The sequence below is a fragment of the Ochlerotatus camptorhynchus genome, unplaced genomic scaffold (genome assembly GCF_037179485.1).
Source record: "Ochlerotatus camptorhynchus isolate MF236.1 unplaced genomic scaffold, CSIRO-AGI_Acam_v1.1 ptg000404l, whole genome shotgun sequence".
Classification (NCBI taxonomy): domain Eukaryota; kingdom Metazoa; phylum Arthropoda; class Insecta; order Diptera; family Culicidae; genus Ochlerotatus; species Ochlerotatus camptorhynchus.
Window position 1 is genome coordinate 1056632 of NW_027040890.1, and position 19778 is coordinate 1076409.

The following is a 19778-nucleotide window of genomic DNA, read 5'->3' on the forward strand; positions in this document are numbered from 1 at the left end:
AGTTAAACTCCCTTACATTATATGGTTGTATCCAAGTTTCCGTTACTTTTCCCGTTCGAATTTATGTTCCCCCTGTGTATATATTGACCGTAATAAAGATGTATTGGAATCAATGAATACTATAGAATCATTTGTAATGCGAAATCAATGATACATTTTATTTACAACGAAATTAAAATCATAGGAGACGATTATAAATTCCATCGACAGAATCACGTAGCTTCTACGTGATAATCCAGTAACCATCTCGCTCACTGAAACGAGTGCTTCCATGTATGAATCACGTAACTCTTACGTGAAAAGTGCGATGGAAAAAATCTATGTATGATTTCACGTAGCATTGACTTATAATACATTAATCACTATAAGGTCTCATGATTGATTATTTTCAAATCAGTATCCGTAACTGAACAAATGTGTGTGTGTCATCCTCTATCCCTCACCCAGCTGGGAGCGTTGGACAAGTAGAACTGCGAATAATTTGATCAAATCTCATGCTCCGTAACCGCCTTGCTCCTGGCACACTGGATACAAAGCGGCCATGTTGGCATCTGCAACTATGTATACCGTTTGCACTATAGTTGCTCCTAAGTTATCAATGATTCTTTTCTTGATATTGAATTGTCGATAGCACCGTATAAAACGCATCGGCCTTCTGGTTAGTAGCTACATTTATTATTTGGAAAGAACTTCGTTATGTGGCCAATTTGTCAGCATTTCCGTCAGCACCTTGAAAACTCAGTCGGTTTCGTCATTTGTTTCGAGTAGAAAGGCGGAAGTATCAAATTGATTAAATCGGAATCCAGGATTGTATAATTTCGGACATTCATCGTAGTTAATAGAACACTACACGATAACAGCAAAATACTCAATGACTAAATGTTGACTATAAAGTATGTATTTTCGAGGTAAATTGGGACTACCCTGCTAAACGCGCTTCTAAATGATTAAAATGTTTACCCATTTATGAGTATTCGTTACTCATAAATGAATACTTACTACTCATTTTTTGTAGTTGCAATTGCTCATAAATGTGTAGTTCCAGTTTCCCTCGAAAATTTTTACTTTGTAGTAATCATTGGGTGCCTTGCGATTACCGTGTGTAACGTTAGGCGTAAAATGTTTTATTCAAAAAAGTTGTTATTGTTCAAGTTCTTACAAATGGTGATCTGGTTTGAATTTGATAATCTTTAAACGTCTACTCATTGCATAATAGAGGTTGTTTGAGTGTTGGTTGGTTGGTTGCTTCTTTCGTTTTACGTTTAATCCCTGGGCGTTGATTTACTTTGTTTTTGTTTTGTTTTGTGTGTTGTTCTGTATTGTGAGTTCGTTTGTTTTTTCGTTCGCTCTGTCTCACTCAAGAGCTTCCAATATCTATTCTTTTTCCACGTGTGTGTTGTCTGTCGTCGACAAGCCTTCTTCTTTCCGAATGTGCTTCTCGGTTTTCGTTTCCTCGGGATTTGGAAAATTACTTTTTTATACTCTTTAATTCTTTTTCCTGTCTTCACTGCTTCTTCACAGCAGGTATTATGCTTTGCAGTTCCGTTTTGTTTCTATCGGAATAAACAGTATTGAAAGAAGTTGCTATCAAACCGGAATCTAGTGTGATTTTGTCAACATTTCTCCTCTTTCTCGCCTTTGAACCATCTTTTACGGCCTAATTTTTCTTGTCCACGAAATAATATTCATTTGTGTTTTTTTTCTTCTTGCACAGTGGCTGCTTCTGCACCGTTCGCGTAGTTTGCGCTTGTACCGAAATATGTACCTAAGATACTAAATAGATGCATGGTTTTATTTGTGGGTGAAAATTAATTCTCTATTTCATTACGGGGTAGTATTATAAAAAAAAAAATCGAAAGAAAAAAAAAACAAATCGTGTGGTCTTCTGGTTAATTCCTAAGATCCTACTTTAAACGTGTATACCAATTACGCTTTTGCTTCCATGGGTAAAATTTAGTTCTGTCTGGTATTATTAGTATGGGGAATCCTAAAAATGAAATCGTTTGTTTGTATTTTGTTTTTGTTAAAAGAAAACGTAAACATTCAATAAACCTTATTCTTACACGGGAAGCAGCGGAAGGGAAGTTTTCACACGGTCAATGCGAACATACATATCCACTGAGGCGGCGATTTCTCGACCTTAGCATTTTCGTGGAAAATTTCCCTTTCGGTTTGTCCTCTTGCCTTACATTTGCTGTGAGATGTAAATAAGTTTTTAAACCTACATTTTAACCGTTATTATCGTGTACTTCCTTTGCTTGATCTAACATGCTTTATTTGTGTTTCGTGTGTGTATGTATGTGAGAGTGCTTAGCGCAATTCTATGAACTTTTGCACTCTGATGACCTCTTTTATCGTTGTTGTAGCTTTTTTAGTTGAATTTTTTCCTTACTCTTACCTCCTATTATTCTTGTAGTGAAGAAAACCGTTAATTAGCGTTTTTGCTCTGAAATATCAATAAGTGTTTGAAGGGTTATACGAACTGCCGTTGCGTTGTTTTCCATCGACGTGAAATGCAACAACACTTTTCAAAAACCGCAGAGGAAATTATTCATATGAAGCTTTTGAAAAGTAGTGAAACAGATTTATCAACAACAATCAGCTTGTTAAAGATCCCAATTTTGGTTGCTACAAACTTGATAGGAAGAGACGAAAAACAATCGTTCTGACAGCGTGGTTTTGAATGTTAAGGTGAATATAATTAGTAGGTAAAATGGATGCCGGGATTCGATCTACTATCGTCTTAAATATATGCACTTAGATAAACGTGATGAGACAAGAAAGATCGAGCATTGTCCAGTGTTAGCTTCATCATTCGCACGGACAGAAGGTCCAATTCCGGAAATTTTCATAAACATATGCTCAATCTTGTTTTTGTCTCTTAGATCGAATCCTGCTTCTTAATCCTAGAACCTAAGAGGCTAGATCGGTTTAGGAAAATAGATGACCTTGGTTTTGTCCTTGCTAAATTATGTTTCATCTATTTTCCTCTAATATTTCTTATACAGCAAAGCGCGCACCGATCTGCCCCGATTTCCTCACTTAATTCCCAACCATAAACTAATTGTTAGATTTTATTCTTGTGTTTCCTATTTTACCTTGAATTTTATATCGCCTCTTTTTTTCTTCATGCAACAAGTTGATTCACTGGAAAAAGGTAAGCTTTCATGTTTTATTCTGTGCTCAAAAAATTCATCTCCATTTGATCAGAGTTTCAAACTTTGCGCCTCCAGCTTGCTCTATGCTGTTCCGTTTACACGTGGCTCACAATCTACATCTACCGTTTTAGGACATGAACGTATGTGATTCACGGTTTTCCTTTAACAAACCATTATTCTTTTTTTTTTTTTTGGTTTTTAATCAATTTGTGGTTGTGTGTTTCGGAGTGTCAAAATAATAATTATCATGTCAAACACCAAAATCGAAATTTCTGAGTACACAAAACACGACCATTGCGCGCTTTCTCTCGTTCGCGAATCAACGTTTCGTTTTTTTTTATCCATAATATTTAGAAGCAAAGAAGAAAATTCTCTTTTCCATCAACATCATAAATGAATATTATATAAATAGGCATGCACATCTTAATCTCTTCTCTTTAAATATGCACAAACGACTGGTTTTATTCATGTTCAGTGTTGTATTTGCATACATAATGTGTCCATACAAAAAAATGTTGATTTCATTGCTTCAACTCATCTACTACAATTCTAGTTCATTCATTCTGTTTCCAGTTTGTTTTAGCAGCGATTAAATATATTATGTACTTCAATTGTTAATCCCTTCAAAATTGTCCATTCGTTAACAGTACAGCATACAATGTTTGTTTTTCAATATTACATAATTCAAATACGTTTTCAACTTGCTTTTTTTATCTCTAGCAGGAAAAAGAATTGCTTGTTTTTCCATCGTTTCTTCGTCATTGGTTTGTTTCCCATAGTAAAGTGATCTCGCTTCTTACGCACATACATTCCTCATTAAATTACGATCGTTTGTTTCTGTTCTTCTTAATCGTTCTGTCGCTCAAAAAGGCAAAAATCGGATTTCGACGTACCGCGGCTTTCGCTTTTCTCCTACGTACAACTTTTGCACGAACTAATGGAAATTCCTCGCGTCTAAGATATTGGAAGGTGAAGGCCTTTATCAATTCACAATATTAATAAGTAATCTCTTGGTCTGTCTCTTAAGGGTTAGTAACAAAGAAAAATAATAATTGATAACAACATATCCTTGTGTTGCTTCTCCTCCAGCATGTGAGAAAACGCTTCGTCAGTTGAAAAGCAAAAGTCCTGCGAAAGCTTTGCAACGAGCGCGTTGTGTTCGTTTTTTGCTTGTTTTTTTTTTTTAATTCGGAGGGAGGGGAAGATATATTAATTAGCATCTGTAACTGACGCATCTGCGTTGTTTCCTACGGCGCAACTTCCAGGCCCGACCGGTTTGGGGGACGGGGCTTCAGAAAGGCAGGAAAGTGCAGCAACGATAGTATACCGTTTTTCGAACTGGATAAGAACTCAATTGTAAGCAATCGCTTCCCACAAGAAAAAAGCGGTGGCGGTAGCAGATTTTCTCCTTCCAATAATCATAATCATCTTGAAAACATCTAACATCTGTTAAGGGAACTGGACGACAAAGAGATTGGACAACGTTGGCTACGACGAATACCGCTATTGGGATGCACCTCCACAAGAGTCGGTTCTCTCCGATATTTTGCACTCTGCTCGCGCGTTTCACATGTTTTGTTTTGGTGAATGATGCTCCTGGTGTCGCTTAGACAGCAGTCACGTCGGTCGTTTCGATTCGACTTCCCTCCAAAACGGTTCCGTTGGTGGCGGTTTCCGCGTCTCCACCGCCACTTTCCTTTCGCTTCATAATCTCGCACTTCAATGTCACCTGTTTCGGTTCGCCGCCTCCCTCCTTCTCCCGTGGTGTCACTGTCAGAGTGAGGTCCTCCAATTGCTTCAGTAATTCCGTACCAGCATCATCATCGGTCTGATCTGGCTTCTTGGGGAAATGCAGATAGCACTTTCCGTGGTAACCATTCCAGGTGATGAAGATTGGATTGCATTCCCGGGTGCGTAGCTCTTGCTTCAGTTCTTTGATTCTCATCGTACGAGCAATGTTCGTAACCCGGATGCACAAGTCGCGTTCAACTCGTCCACCCTTCCTGTCGCCCTTCGAATTCCTGTCCCTGCGTCTACGATCGCGACCACCCTTCTTACCATCACCGTCACCAGCTTCCTTATCGGCACCACCCTTCTCTTCACCTTCGGACTTTTCTGCTGCGGACTCATCCTTATTGGTAGAACGACGAGGTCCTCTGCGGAAACGATTCCTTCGCGGTGGGCGACCACTTCCCTGCTTACCACCTTCTCCGACTTCACCATCGGTTTTCTCTGCCCCCTCTTCGTCGTGACTTTCACCATCTCCATTCTGCTGCTTCTCGCTGACCCGTCGGTCGGATCGCCGACGTCGTCGTTGACCCGACTGATTGCGCCGGAACGAACGTCTATTCTGACGGGATTTCTGTTGGTAACTTTCCACGTCGGTATCCTCCGACTTCAACTCGATCACCGCACCGGATCTATTCAAAAAACGAATTCAAATTATTTAAAAACCACTTCTTCATGACAAACCAACACCAACTCACTTTTCTTCCCGTTCCTTGATGCACTTCAGCACCGGAACGATTTCCAACCGACGTGATGATAGCAGTTTCCACTCGATGCCTTCCGGACGAGGCAGACGCTTGCTCACACGAATAACTTCGGTCGGCGTAACAATCAAGTCCAGTGGCAGATCGTAGCTCTGGAACAAGTGCTCCGGCAGTGTATCGTACACCTGAACATCGTGTACGGTGGTCACGATCAGTGTGTCCTTGGTGATCACTCCCAAGTACGTCAGAATACCGACGTCCAAATCGACGTAACCGTTACCCTTGCCGATACGGTGACCCTGCCTGGAAACTGCGCATGAACCGACTACAACTATGTCAAGCTTTTCAATTCCGTTGATATCTGAAAAAAAAATGATGCCGCATAAAAACATTGCCCACTATCTGCCAGATGACATTCATTGCATGGTTCAAGTTCATGCTTCCCTTTGATTACACTCGTTAAAGGTAAGTAGCAATCGCGGTTATCAGGCAGCAGCGAGAATATACAGAAACAATAATAATAAAATAACACTCACCAATCTCTTCGAACGTATCCTCGTCACCTTGCAGCTTGATGATTTTCTTTTGCGTGGCCAAGTCGACCTCATCCGGGTTGCAGTTTTTGATTTTGGCGTACACATTCGATGACTTCTGAGCCGGTGGCACAAATAGTGTCTTGTGGCCCTTGATGACCTCAACCTTAACCGGTTCCTGGGCCAGGTCAATGTTCACTTTGACCTTTTCTGTGGAAGAATTTAATTGAAGGTTCAGATTACTTGTTTGCCATTGGTTTCCTAAGAGGCATGGACAACTTTCCACGCTTGATAATCACATCACCCCTATTCTTCTATTCCGTTTCGAACGGAACACAGAATAGGGGTGAATAACTTTTTTATTTATTCTTATTAAGGCTAGTTGATCTCCGCACATGGGTGAATAACGGCTGATATGGTTTACGATCCGCATCCTGCACTAGATGCACAACAATGGTCAAGGATGGGAATTAAACAAGGTGCCTTTTTTGTATAGAGTATTTTGCCAATGACATCGACATCATGGTACGGAACTTTGAGACGATGGCGGAAACGTACATCAAAGTGAATGCTGAAGCTAGGCGGATTGGACTTGCCATCAACGCATCAAAGACAAAATACATTAAAGGAAGAGTTTCTATAGGGAAGACAAAGCATCCCACCCCGAGTTCAGATTAACGGTGACGAAATCGAGGTAGTCAATAAGTTCGTGTATTTGGGCTCACTGGTGACCGCCGAACATGATACCAGCAGAGAAATTCAACAAAAGAACAACAAAATTAACTTTTAATTGACCTTTGCGGGAAAAAAAACTATGGTTTTAAGGCAATAATATTTGCCGCATTAATGCTACATGGTGAAAATCGCTGTTGCATTAATTCGCATTGACGGCATTAGCTTTTCACAGAGTGATAGTTCCTTAGGTGCTGTTCATAAACTACGTAGACATTGGTGGGGGGGGGGGGGGGGGTGTTGGCAATTGTCCACGTTCCATACAAATTTTAAAATTTCAGTGGGGTCAAGAATCACAAAAAAAACTGTATACGTAGTTAATGAACAGCCCCTTTGAGATTTTTCATTCGAGCGACAGAGTACGGAACAGCCCGCCATGCTTCACGCACATAATGACAGTTGTTTGTGGGGTTTTCTCATAGGAGTAAAGAGGTACAGTATCGCCGGAAAGGTCAATCAGAAAAGGAACGAAAAAAATTAGCAGACTGCGATAGTGGAAAAAAAAATAAGAAGAAACACTGCATTCTGTCTGGCACCGGACCCTGGCACGGAGCCGCACGGAGCGCACCGAATAACCATAGCACGGCACCAATGGGTGCGATATCCTACGCAGGTCTGGAAGCTGCCTTCCTGCACATTCGATTGCCGTCAATGGATGGCAATCGATGTCCGTCGGTGATTTTTTTTTTTTTTTTGTAAAAGTATTGTTTGTTTCTGTGTTAAAACATTAATTTACACGTATTATTGTTCACAATCGATGTAAAAATTTAGGGCACTAACATCTATTCTATCGTTAACAGAGTCGATGTACAATACAAAGATTTTCAAAATTTCGTTTCGTTTTCTTAGCCCTATGTTCAGAAGTTCTGGTCGAAGCAGATCCTCGATGGACAGCCTTTGCTAGCCGCCGAGTATCGTCGTATTCCTCTGCTGTATGGAAGCCCATGCGTGCGCCACGCGGGGGCAGGCGCTGAACTTGTGCTGCAATGTTTCAACCGTAGCGTTGCAGTGCAAGCAGCTCTCGCCGGCTGCCCGTTGGATGATCTTCATCAACCTTCTATGCTCCGTCTTCTCGTTGATCAGCATATACAAGCTGCTCCGATGGCTTGATGACAGTTGTTTCGACCCGATATTCGTCCAAATACGTCTCCAGTTTGATCCAGGATATTTTCTTTCGACCCGTGGTGTATCTGTCCGCTCCAGAAGAACACGATGAATTTGGTCGCTGGAGCGGTGTTCTCGGATAAGTGAGGGGAGAAGTGGAATTTGTTGGGCTAATAGTTTAAGGCAAGGAAGATCTGCGGGAGAAGCAATTGCTTGGTTCAGAAGGGACTGATAATAGGGAAGGCAGCCACTATCCTGTAAGTGACGGTTCACCAGAAGCGCTTTGCATTTGAGTGCCGGTAGCTGCAACTTTAGTCCGCCAGATGCTTTGTCTCGTGCTAATTGTTCCATAGGAACCCGCGCCGGTTCGCCGCGCCACAAGAAGGAACCCATGGTTGCTGTGATTTTCGCTGTGTGGACACAATATGGTGGAAGGATTAATGCCACGTACCAAATCCTTGCCGTGATATAGGTATTTAGCAAAATAACCTTCTGTTGAAGGTTAAGTCCCCTCATCGAGTGCAGCCACAAATGTTGAGCAAATTTGGTAACTTGAGCATCCCAATTAATCTTAGTCATTGCGCGGATTGAGTTAGTGAAATAAATGCCAAGAATCTTCACCGTTTCTACTGTTTGCAACCATGGCACATTCAGTGGATCTCCATCAATGAGCCCGACGTTGATTGCAACAGTTTTCAATCTATTGAGCTTTGCGCCGGAGGCACGTTCAAAACGTCCGAACAGGTCATTGATGCGCTCAATCACGCGTGTATTGGTAACTATAACAGACACATCATCTGCGTAAGCCACCACGAGATCGGGGCCGACGAGTCGCTCCAGTTGTTGCAGAAACGGATGGAGGTAGATGACGATCAGTATCATAGACAAAGGGTCCCCCTGGTTCGATGGCGAAGCTCTGCGAGAGATGCCCGTTGACCAGCAGGCGAGACGAAGATTGTCCGGCAATACGAGCCAGTAAACCGACGAAGGCTGGGTTTATCCCCAACTGCCGCATCGTTCCATAGAGAAATGAGTGGGACACTCGATCGAAAGCGTGATCGAGATCGTAGCTTATTAGTTTCCCTCTCCGCTTCCTCGCTATCAGCTCTGAAATGCAGTGGCGTCTCGTGAGAAAATTCACTAGTTGTGCACCTATTTTATTTATATTTTGTCTGTAACAGTAGAAGCCAATTTTGATGCAGAATAAAAAATGGGATACAAATCTTTCGACGGGGGTACCTGTATAAAAAATAAATGAAATGATGATGATGGGAAACAGTTCTATGATGATGGGAAACAGTTCTGCTACCAGTTTCGCTTACTCTTGCATAGAAACATTGATTTTCTTTTTAAGTCTCATGTTTATGATATTTGTCATCGTTACTCACCGTTTCCTAAGCAGTAGCGTAGAGTTGACACCAATTGCAATTTCCTCGAAATGCTCCACTTCCCACGCAATTTCCTCGAGCATGACACAACCAACAATTTCCACTTGTCCATTTTCGGCAAAGTTCTGCGTTATGATTTTACCATTTCTTTTACATGTCGTTTTCAAGTTGTCCAACTTTGGCCGTGGGACGTCCATTCTCGCAATAAGCATTTTTTCCTTCATGGATCTTCTGGCAAATGGTCTTTTCAGGAGGTCATCAACAATATCCTGTTCCATGATTCCTATTTATGCTCTGAGGCTACTGAATAAAATGCAGCCAGGTAGTGAGAAAATTTAAAAATTTAAAAATTCGATGTGTGCGTGTATGTAGGTATACAACGAATGACGGCTCTCCAAGATTCAATCAATTCAGAGAGAAACTCAAATGCGACGTTACCTATACGTGCCAATTTATTCTCTTCTCTTTAAACTGTGCAAAGATAGAAGTGCACAAAATAAACACTAACACATCGGCAATTATGCTTACGGTACTTCAATACATATACAACTGATCTGGTTGTAAATACGAGCGTTTCTGGTGCACTAGCAAAAGTGCTCAGACTGGGAGAACTAAGCATGCGGTGGCTTTGGTAGAACGAAGGCATATTTTCCTTGCGTGTTTAGTGTCGCATATTCGCCACACCATAGAAGCCCAAAATGAGTTGTCTGCACGTGGTAAAATCCCAGCGTACCCGTACGTGAAAACAAGCTCGCTATGCATCGCTTCTGTGTTTACTTACTTTTCTTTCAGTGGCGGGTAAAACGGAGGTTGAGCAGCGATGTGGTAAGCAATTCAGCTACTATCCAGTGATGTGGTGGACAATTCAGTTACTATCCATATGAAACCAACAAATAGGGGTGACAAAAATGGTTTTGATTGAGCATTAAATTTTTGTCTCTTAAATTTTATGAAATATAAATTTTACTTTTTGAAAATTCGAGACTGTGCAGTGCACGAGGTGCACATATGGACGACACGCCACTGCTGAAATGCGATCCTTAAAGTGGACCCTACACGATTACTTTTATTGACAATAATCGTATTGTCAATACATTCGATATTGACGTCAATATATCGAGATTGACAATATTTCTGAATTCACATCATCAATATTATTGTCAATAATTCCCCTTCGCGTCAATATATTGATGCGTGTGGGGTTTGCTTAAGAGAAAGAGTTGCTTGAAAAATTGAGTGCCCTTCGTTAGGCCGACAACATAGTAGAAGCGATTCGAAGCGATTCGATTCGTTGGCAATAAGCGGAGCGCTTGCGTTAAAGCACCCTCTATGAGCGTTCTATGGGAATCGCCCAAACCAGCCATAGTGAAAGCGATGCGAAGAGGTGTAAAGCGTTCAGCAAAGCGACAGAGCTGTTCGTGTTGTGTTTTGACGCCTTCGAACGCAAGTGGACTGATTCTAGTGAGGAAAAATGGACACCGAAAATTTGAACAAATATTTTGCACTGCGCGCGCGACTGTAATGTTTTCAAAAACGCTTTCACTATGTCATAGGTTGCTTCGCTTGCCGCTGCATTTCGCTTTGCCAATTGCTATCGCATCGAATCGCTTCCCGGAAAAAAAATAACCATACAATTACCATAAAATAAAATACAGTTATAATTAAATCTATTGCCAACAATCGATCTTATTGTGTGTATATAGTACACGAAGTTTTAACATATTGTTATTACAATAGATGTACAATACGTCACATATAGTAAGAGTTTTCAACAATAGAACAACAATACAATTAATGGTAAATGGTTCAAGTTTGTTCGGGAAAAAGTGATTTTTCGTATGGTTAAGATACATAACGACCCCCTTAATCTATTGTATATTCCCCCATTTACCATTGATTCTATTGTAGAAACAATACATTCTATTGTTATTTTATCGTTGTGGAGAATACGATTTATTTTAAATACCATAAACTCTATTGTATGGTTACAATACATTTCATTGTACCTCTACGGTTCTTTTTTTTACGGGTTCTACTATGTTGTCGGCCTTAGAGCACTTCTGCGCATCGCTCAAAACCGGGTACGACCTCAACACAATCTCCAAACGAGATTTGAGTATACGGCTGAGGATTTTGTAGTCTGCGTTTAGAAGGCTGATCGGTCGGTATCCTCGTGCCGTGTTTACAGTTCCTCTCTTGCGTACAAGCACGATCACTCCGTTGACGAACTCAGCAGGGAGCTCCGTGGTCATAGCTTCGTTTAAAACGAGATTCGGTGGATGACATCGAACGTACGTTGGTAAAATTCGACGGGAAGCCTGCCAGCAGCCTCTTGCCTCTCGCCAAGCTGGAACGTGCTGATATTTTCCCCTGCGATGAATGTATCGTTGATACGCATAAAGTGCTGGGAAAACATTCGCTGGTGAGTAAGCATCTGCGCTTTCACACGGTTGATCGTAGCCAACATCGTTGGATTTTGATAGTAGTTGTTATATGCTTGCCGAAGCTGCGAATACAAACGTTGGTGTTCAGCATGAAATTCCCTGTACACCTCGCGAGATTTCCACCGAAAAAAAGAAAGAATTTTCGGTTTAGCGCATGATATCCACCACGTTATCCAGTTTGGAAAGTTCCGTCGCTGTTGGGTTACATACTGCCATCTAATCTGGAACTCTTCGATGTTCTCTGCGGTGAGAATATGGGGACGAAGGGACCAGTAACCGCGGCCAGGTTCGCGTCCGAGGCTAGGGAGACATATTCTTGCGGTAAGCGCTTTGTGGTTCGTAAAAGAGCAAACATGCGTGTCTGCACTCCGGAGATACGTGCATAGACCATTGCTGACGTATATGCGGTCGAGCCTGGAGACCGAGTTGTGCGTTACGTATGTGGAGGAGGGGGTCGTGGGGTACAACTTAACCCAAACATCGTTGAGTTGTAGCTGCTGTACCGTGGCCTGGAGAGCGGGGCTGCTGTTGAAGCACGACGAGTCACATGATCGTAGCACACAGTTAAAATCTCCGGCAAGTATTAGATGTTCGGTGTTATGCCGAAGATAAAAGGCGACGGTATTATTGAAAAAGCGTTCTCGCTCGGCACGCATTGCTGTGCCCGACGGTGCATATACGTTTGCCAATGTGGTGTTTTCAACCCGCAGAGCAACGAGCCTGCCATCGAAGCTCTTTTCTATATGGGAAAACCGAATGTATTCTTTTAGCGCTATAGCAGTCCCCCTTCTCGAATGATCGACATTTGCGACAACGTTATAGCCAGGAATCGAGAGCTGCTCGTTCTCCACTTCTTGCAGAAACACGATGTCAAGCTCCATCGTTCTGATAAAAGTTCGGAAGGCGTTGAGTTTTGTTTCGTTGGTGATCGTGTTTATATTGATAGTAGCGATTGGATTCACGATTGGTTTTCCAGATATCCTCTAGAGTTTGAGCTGTGCGTTGACATTGCCGAGTCATCTGTCTCGTTGCCATCGGACTTTCCACCATCAGGGGGCTGTTGACCGGACGTGTTGGACAGCGACCTTTTCTCCGGCGGCGGTTTTGGACCCGATGCGGGTATGATGGGGAGAGTGAGTGGAGGAAATTGTGTCTCCGACTGCGTGTTAATTGGTTTTTGTGTAACCGACAACAACTGCTGTTTCGGCTTCTTCGACGGTGGGGGTTTTGTCTGCAACGTTGGCTTTTGACTCCGTGGCTTCGCATTTGGTTTGGTTGGTGTTGGTGCAGGCTGCTTTGTCGCATCGGCATACGACTTCTGCACTAGCAGCTTTTTGTTCTGCACGCAGGTGGCGCCGATGTGGATGAAATCCCGGCAGTGTCGGCAAGTTTGACGTTGACCAAAATAGGATAGCAACGTCGATTCCCCGTCGATAGTGACCCACGACTCGATGCTGTGTTTCACGATCATCTTGGCAATCCGAACACCAGTGGAAATGCCCGGAAAGTACAAATCACCTCCGCACATGTGTTCGCGAACTGAGATGACGTCACCGTACGCGGACAGGAATTTGATGATGGCTTCGTCCGATACGTCCTCAGACAGATCATACAGCTTCACCTCCACTGCCCCGTCTTCCATGGTCATTCGCAGGGGAACCATCTTCCCCTCACTCACTTGCACTTCGTGTTTTCCGTCGTGTTCTTCGCACACTTTTTGTGCCAGCTCCAGGTCGACGACCTTCACGAAGGCACACCCGAGACTTCTGCTACACTGTATTCTCAGCACTTCACCGGGCTTTAAACCCAACATGGTTCCAACAAAGTTTTGCACTTTTGCATAGTCCGGTTTTTTCGGCAAAATCGCATAATCTATGAGGAATGTGTTCACGCGACGCGCCATCGTGGAGTCGTAGTACGCAGGAACACGCTACGGCTCGGCGATGGAAAAACGCAGCGCGACAAACGATATATAGCTTGAGATCGACTTCCAGAAATAGCGATAGCGTAAGTACGTCTGCTTGGCTCGGAAATTGAGCGCTCACTGTACTGATTGGCACTAGATTGCGGAACAGAGGCCGACGTTAAATAAAGGAAAGAAGAAGGAACATGTCGATGTAGCATTGCTGCTTCCCCAACACTGTCATCAGAGAGTCGTTAGTAGACGAAACAAGTCGAAGTGGTAATCGCCTCCGGTCTTCGGGCGTGTGCGAATAAGGAAGATGCAATTGCGTAACATTTTGCACACTCACCGCCATATTCAGAACCACACAAAATGCTCTCCAGAGTTGTAATCTTGTAACCAAACTTGGAAGCAGGGGTGCAAGTGATTTTGATCGATTCTATTCATCGACTTTCTGTTTAGTTAATAACTCGACGGCAAACACATTCATTTATACGTGTGTTGTTCTGGATGATAGAAGAGCATAGCAGAAATAGTGCGAAATAGGTTAGTGAAACCAAAAGAGGAAATCGATGAAGATAATTGACTTTCACCCCTCTGCTTCTAAGCCCCTTAATTCAGTCGTCGTCATAGCAATAAAAATTAGCATCGCACCGCTTTTGGCTCTTGGGTTACACTTGCTGGTTGCAATTCTGTTGTTTGTTTATCGAATTTTCAATTATTCGAGCGTGTAACCGACATCCCTTCTTGTTTCTACTTGTTAGATTTAGCGCAGTGGAGAAAATAAATAAAAGTACTAACTTATCTGAACAGGCGTAGAGAAGCATCATGAAGCGAAACAGGATCATAAATTCGCCGAAAAAAGTGTTAAGCGTCTTACTGCTAAAGGCTAAGATTTAGCAACTTGTTGAGAGAAGAAGTTTAACGAGAAAACTAAAAAGGGGAGGAGCTTTAGTTGGGTGGGCACTGATATTCTACCGGCTGTTTCTATACAACGCATAACTTAGTGTATTTAGTGTAAATACCCAAAATGGGTGGGGCATGATTTTTTAGCTTTCGAAAAATGATAACTTGTATAATGTTCGATTGACAAGCGGCAAAACCGTAAAAAGAGGAGGAACTTCGGCTGATATGCCCTTAATTGTTGCTTTCGTCCACACAGTAGCTGACCGAAGCTCCTCCCATTTGGTCGTGTCCAGTGCCGTATTATTTATTAAATCGCATCACAGACTTTCCCTGTAATATCTTTGCATCTCTCAGGTGAATCACATTTCATCGTCATTATTATCTTCAAAATTTTAAAGACGACAACTATGACTCGCCGTTCAAGTGGAAGCCGTGCTTCTGTCAATTCTAGTTCCTGCATTTCCAGGCATCAAATTGCCGCTCTTATGAAGTCTTTTGTGGGCAACAGTTCGAGAAGGAGCCGTCCGGCTGCCATTTCTGGTTCCTGCAATTGCAAGCAGCAAATTGCTGCTCTAATAAAGGTTTTGTGTACGACCAGAAGCGGAAGACTAGCCGAACTCGCCAGAGAAAGCGGAGAAACAGCAAAATATTCATGGACCGGAAAATTCGGGTACTTGGTAGCAAACTGTTTGTTACCTTCAGTGTTTCGCTCATTTCTACTCACCTGCCACATCTGAACCGGATGAATCGCCGATTAAATTTACAACAAACGGCCCTTTTCAGGGCCACCAATTTATCTTCAAGAGGGTGGTTGGGCACCAAGATTTTCAAAAAGAGTTATATTTCTGAACATGTCCCAACTAAAATTCATATCAAAAGGTTCTTTTCAGGACACTCATAGTCATACTAAAGAGTATAAACAGAGAGAACCCCGCTCAAATTTATATTCCTACAAAAAACACAAGCTCCTGCTGCAGTTCACAAATAAAATTAATAACCACGTAGTCCTACGTCACCATTGCGTACAACTCCATAGGGCTGTCCCTTGTAGTTTTTTTCTCGGTCATTTTAAAATTCCCGGTTTTCCCGGTTCTGTAGCCACCCTGTGTATTGGTAAGAGTTTTATATGTTTGACTAATGAACAATTTTATAGAAGACACCAACTCTCCAGAATGAATTATCAAAAAGTTGCATTTTCAATAGCAGTTTAGACCAAGTTTAGTACAATTCTTTTTTTTAACCAAAAGAAAGCGCTTTACATTACAAAAAAAAAATATTGCCAAAGACACAAAATCCCTTCTATTCCAGGACCACTGAGCGATATGTTGATCCATTATTGTATACGTTACAGTTATGGGTCAGCTAATAATAATTATGAATCTGTCAGTCCAGCGTATAAGTCAACTGGAAGCGATCTTCAAATGTGCAGTGATTGTATGACATATAATAAGTCTAGATAGAGCTGGAATTAGGGAGTAACAGCATTTGTTTACAATCACTTCAAGTCGTGGCTCACCTGGGCGCGTCTTATTCCTAGAAACTATCGGGTGACTTCTCGATTTCTTAAACAAATTTCTTAATTCAATCGCTCCCTCGTTAAAAATTCGATCAAATGACCCATTCAGCCTAGTGACCATACAAATATTCCATGACTCAGTTGCTCAGTAAGAGCTCGGGCTTTGCAAACATAAGAGATCTCTAGCTTAGAAAAGTGATGCAAATTGATTTTTGTTTTATTAGGTAGGTATCACGAGAATGTCATTTACTTTTCGTTAACAAATATTGTTATGATCACTAGGCCGAATGCCAGTGTTGATAAAAGTTGTACACACAAATTACCTGAAAATGAATTTGAATTTTGACATAAAAACCTTCTCTTGATCATGGCAACCGCCGTGTTTCGAAGTCAACGTTTGTTTTTGTTCATTCGTGGATGGATGTTCGCTATCGCCTGTGTTGTTGTAAATATCAATATTCGTCTTCAACTTGGTGGGGATGATTATGAGTATCAAATGCAAAATCATTACATATTATCAATTCAATGTGAACGTGTTGTGTTGTTTTTCACGCTCAGATCGAAGGAAATGCTGAATGGATGGTAATATCGAGATTTTTGACCTGTGATCGGATCGATAATATTCAAAATAATCATTTTGCCCAAAACGAAATTGATTTTTTTTTGCTATTGAGGATCGCTTCCGAATTTGACAATGTGAGTTGAATACTCAAGCGTTGATAAATACAGTACTTGCTCGCCAATAAACACTGAAACACTGAGGGGAACTGCAATGGATTGTTTGACCAACGTTAAACAAATTTCACGTGAATTGGATGAAGACATTGTAAATTTGTTATTGTTATTTTCACAGCATTCAAAACTCGCGAGTTTGGAAAGGCTTAAAGCTTTCGCTAAAAACACTTTCAAGTCTTGATTTCAGTGTGAAATGATTTATTTTATACAAGTTTATTTATCTTCTTCCTCTTCTTCTTCGTATTTGAAGCTTATTGCTTATCGCATAGTAGCTTATTGCGTGCTCTCAACTTAGTGTTCTAGATGCAATTCCACTCTTATTAATTGAGAGCTTTCGATGCCTGTACCATTTTTGCATTAGTATAATTGTGTGACAAGTACAATCATTCCCTATGCCCATGCGATTTATGAACAATCCAAATTACCCTTCAACCTGTTCCATCGTTCAGGTCATTGGTTTCGCTTACCAATATTTATATTTGTCCTGATAAAGGGTTCACCTACAGGATTACGTTTGACTAAGTGAATTACAATAACATCAAATCCATCAAAACAACCATCATATGCGAGGCTGAATCAGCAGTTACCATTAAATCAGTAATTACCCATTATAAACAGACGAACCTTATCTTATCAGTCAAATGAGGCAGGTAACCAACAAGCCAGTGGCTAACGTATTGAACGATTCCTGACAAATTCATTCGACCTATCGATGAATCATTACTTACTTGCTTTTTTGAACTCCTCCGTTTCGGCTAGCAGTTCGGCAGCTTTGTCTGCCCCGACATAATTCGGAATCTTATTGAACACGGAAAACCGACGCAGCGGCGACAGTTTCTGGTCCTTTATCTTTTGCCATGTGTCCAGGCGGATCGAACGTTTGGTAACTTCTTTCGCTAAAAGAATAGAAATAAAAATAGATGATCGAATTAGTTCTCCTACCTGTCTGGAGACGATATGATTTATGTGGTGTTTACATCTGTGCTTTTTTGCTAGCGCTAGTTTACTAGCACTGTACTAAAAAGTAGCCAGCATAATGTAAACAGGGCGTCAGCAACTACCGAGATTTCAGGAACAACTGAAATTCGCGCTAGTTGGCTGAGCTGGTTAAGCTAGTAAACTAGCTTAAGTGTAAACAGCTCATTAAGCATCTAGAGAGAAGGATGATAACGGTAGAGAACGCGAGAAGAAATTCCTTTCCTATTACGAAATGCTATTTTCTGACATCATCGAAAACGATGGCTCATCATTCGATTGGAAGCAGAATATTATTTTCTGCGTGATGGCTGTTCTTACCGCTATCCTCGTATAAGCAAGTTAACTTGACGCAAGTAACAGGCGGCAAGCAAATAAACAAATTCAAGTCGGATACCAAATTCGATCGTAAATAAAGATGATTTCACCCGCCGTTCCCTCTTCTCTCTAGTGCTAAAGCTATAAAATGAAGCGAAAAAAAAAACCGATTGCCGCATGTCAAATAAGGGCAACGAAGCGAAAACCTCATTACGCTCAATACTCACGTTTGTCTTCCTCTGGAGGTGATTGTTGCGCTGGTGGCAGTGTTTCGTTTTGGTCTTCCGTTGCCATTTTCACACCCAAAATCCTTATCCGCAATCAACGGGAATCCACTTCGGAACCTAAAACCCAAAAGAACCAACGAAAATTTCAATTGCCTGCTTCGATCAGCCCAACTCCGCGCCTACGTTTTCTGAATCACTCACTACCTACTTCTCTAGAACGATCGGAGAATGCAGTAGGCACTAATTTTTTCTCTCGAGCGCCCCAGCCCGCACAAAACATAATGGAGCGGTGTGTGCGTAAAATACATTCGCAGAGGAAATTAGATCACTGCATCATTCACAAAAAGAAAAAGCCGTGGAAATTCACTTACCTTCGCTTTAGACTTCCAAGCTCACTGAATTTCAAGCCGAAAGAAAATCTTGAACTTCAATTGGTATTTCCACTCACGCAAATTTGAAAAATTTAGTTGATTTGAATCGTAATTTTCTTTTTTCGCGGACTGCTACGATGAACTCGCTACTTTCTGCATCTACAACTGTGTGCTGAATAGCGGACGCAAACATTGAGGCGTCACTTCCGGTTTTCGCAAGACATCCCGGAGGTATCGTGTGCTCGAGGTAAGCTAATTTAATGGGGAGAAAAAGAGACGAGTATTAATTTCGCATGCGAAAGAAAGGATAAGGAAATGAAACTCAACCACGGTGGGCATACCTCGTGAAATTGATTTGCAAACATCAAGGCAAGTTCACACTGTTAGTAAAATATGCTACACTGTAACTGGAAAGTACCCATTAATGGGTGAAAAAGTGCCCATTTCGAAGTAAAGTAGGTAAACTCATTTAATGGGTAAAACGTCTTTACCCATTAATGGGTAAAGACCTTGTACGTCAAATCATGGGGTACTTTTTTTACCCATTTTTAAATAATAATTGGCTTTATAAAATGGGTACAAAGTACCCAATTTTGAAATCCTTAAACCATGATTTTTCTTTTAGAATTTGTATGATTTATGGATCATTGAAAGAGCCACAATGAATAGTTAAGAGTACAAAACGTTATTTATATTTATATCTTTATTTCACCATTTTCCATCCAGTGGTCTTTCCATCGTTCGTGCAAGAAATGGTGCTCCCAAAGCTCTCCTGGGATCTCCTTGCTGATCCGGCTAGTTCTGTCCCTGCAAGTTTCAGATTGATGTTTAGATGTGGGCAGAAAGAAATAAAATAAGAAATACCTACTTTTCAAACGAGCAATTTCCATTCGACATCGTTAAGACACTTTGCAACTGAAGCGAGGACTGGAAGATGTTATCTAAGTTGCTTTTCACCCATTAATGAGTAAAAAAG

The 19778-nt window shown here is 41.5% G+C and overlaps 1 protein-coding gene across 2 annotated transcripts; it reads right to left on the reverse strand.

Annotated features, from left to right (window-relative positions):
* Positions 1 to 1108: 1108 nt before the first annotated feature.
* On the reverse strand, positions 1109 to 18978 carry lost. 2 transcript variants are annotated; one of them, XM_065233577.1, is made up of 6 exons: positions 18803 to 18978; positions 18432 to 18548; positions 17640 to 17807; positions 6187 to 6393; positions 5645 to 6011; positions 1109 to 5578 (listed from the first exon to the last, which is right to left on the reverse strand). In XM_065233577.1, the coding sequence occupies exons 2-6, from the start codon at positions 18496 to 18498 to the stop codon at positions 4765 to 4767; spliced, it is 1623 nt and encodes a 540-aa protein (XP_065089649.1). In that variant the 5' UTR covers positions 18499 to 18548; positions 18803 to 18978; the 3' UTR covers positions 1109 to 4764. The 2 variants fall into 2 exon arrangements, with proteins under 2 accessions (XP_065089649.1, XP_065089650.1); XM_065233578.1 differs by lacking the exon at positions 18803 to 18978 and adding an exon at positions 18615 to 18713.
* Positions 18979 to 19778: the final 800 nt, after the last annotated feature.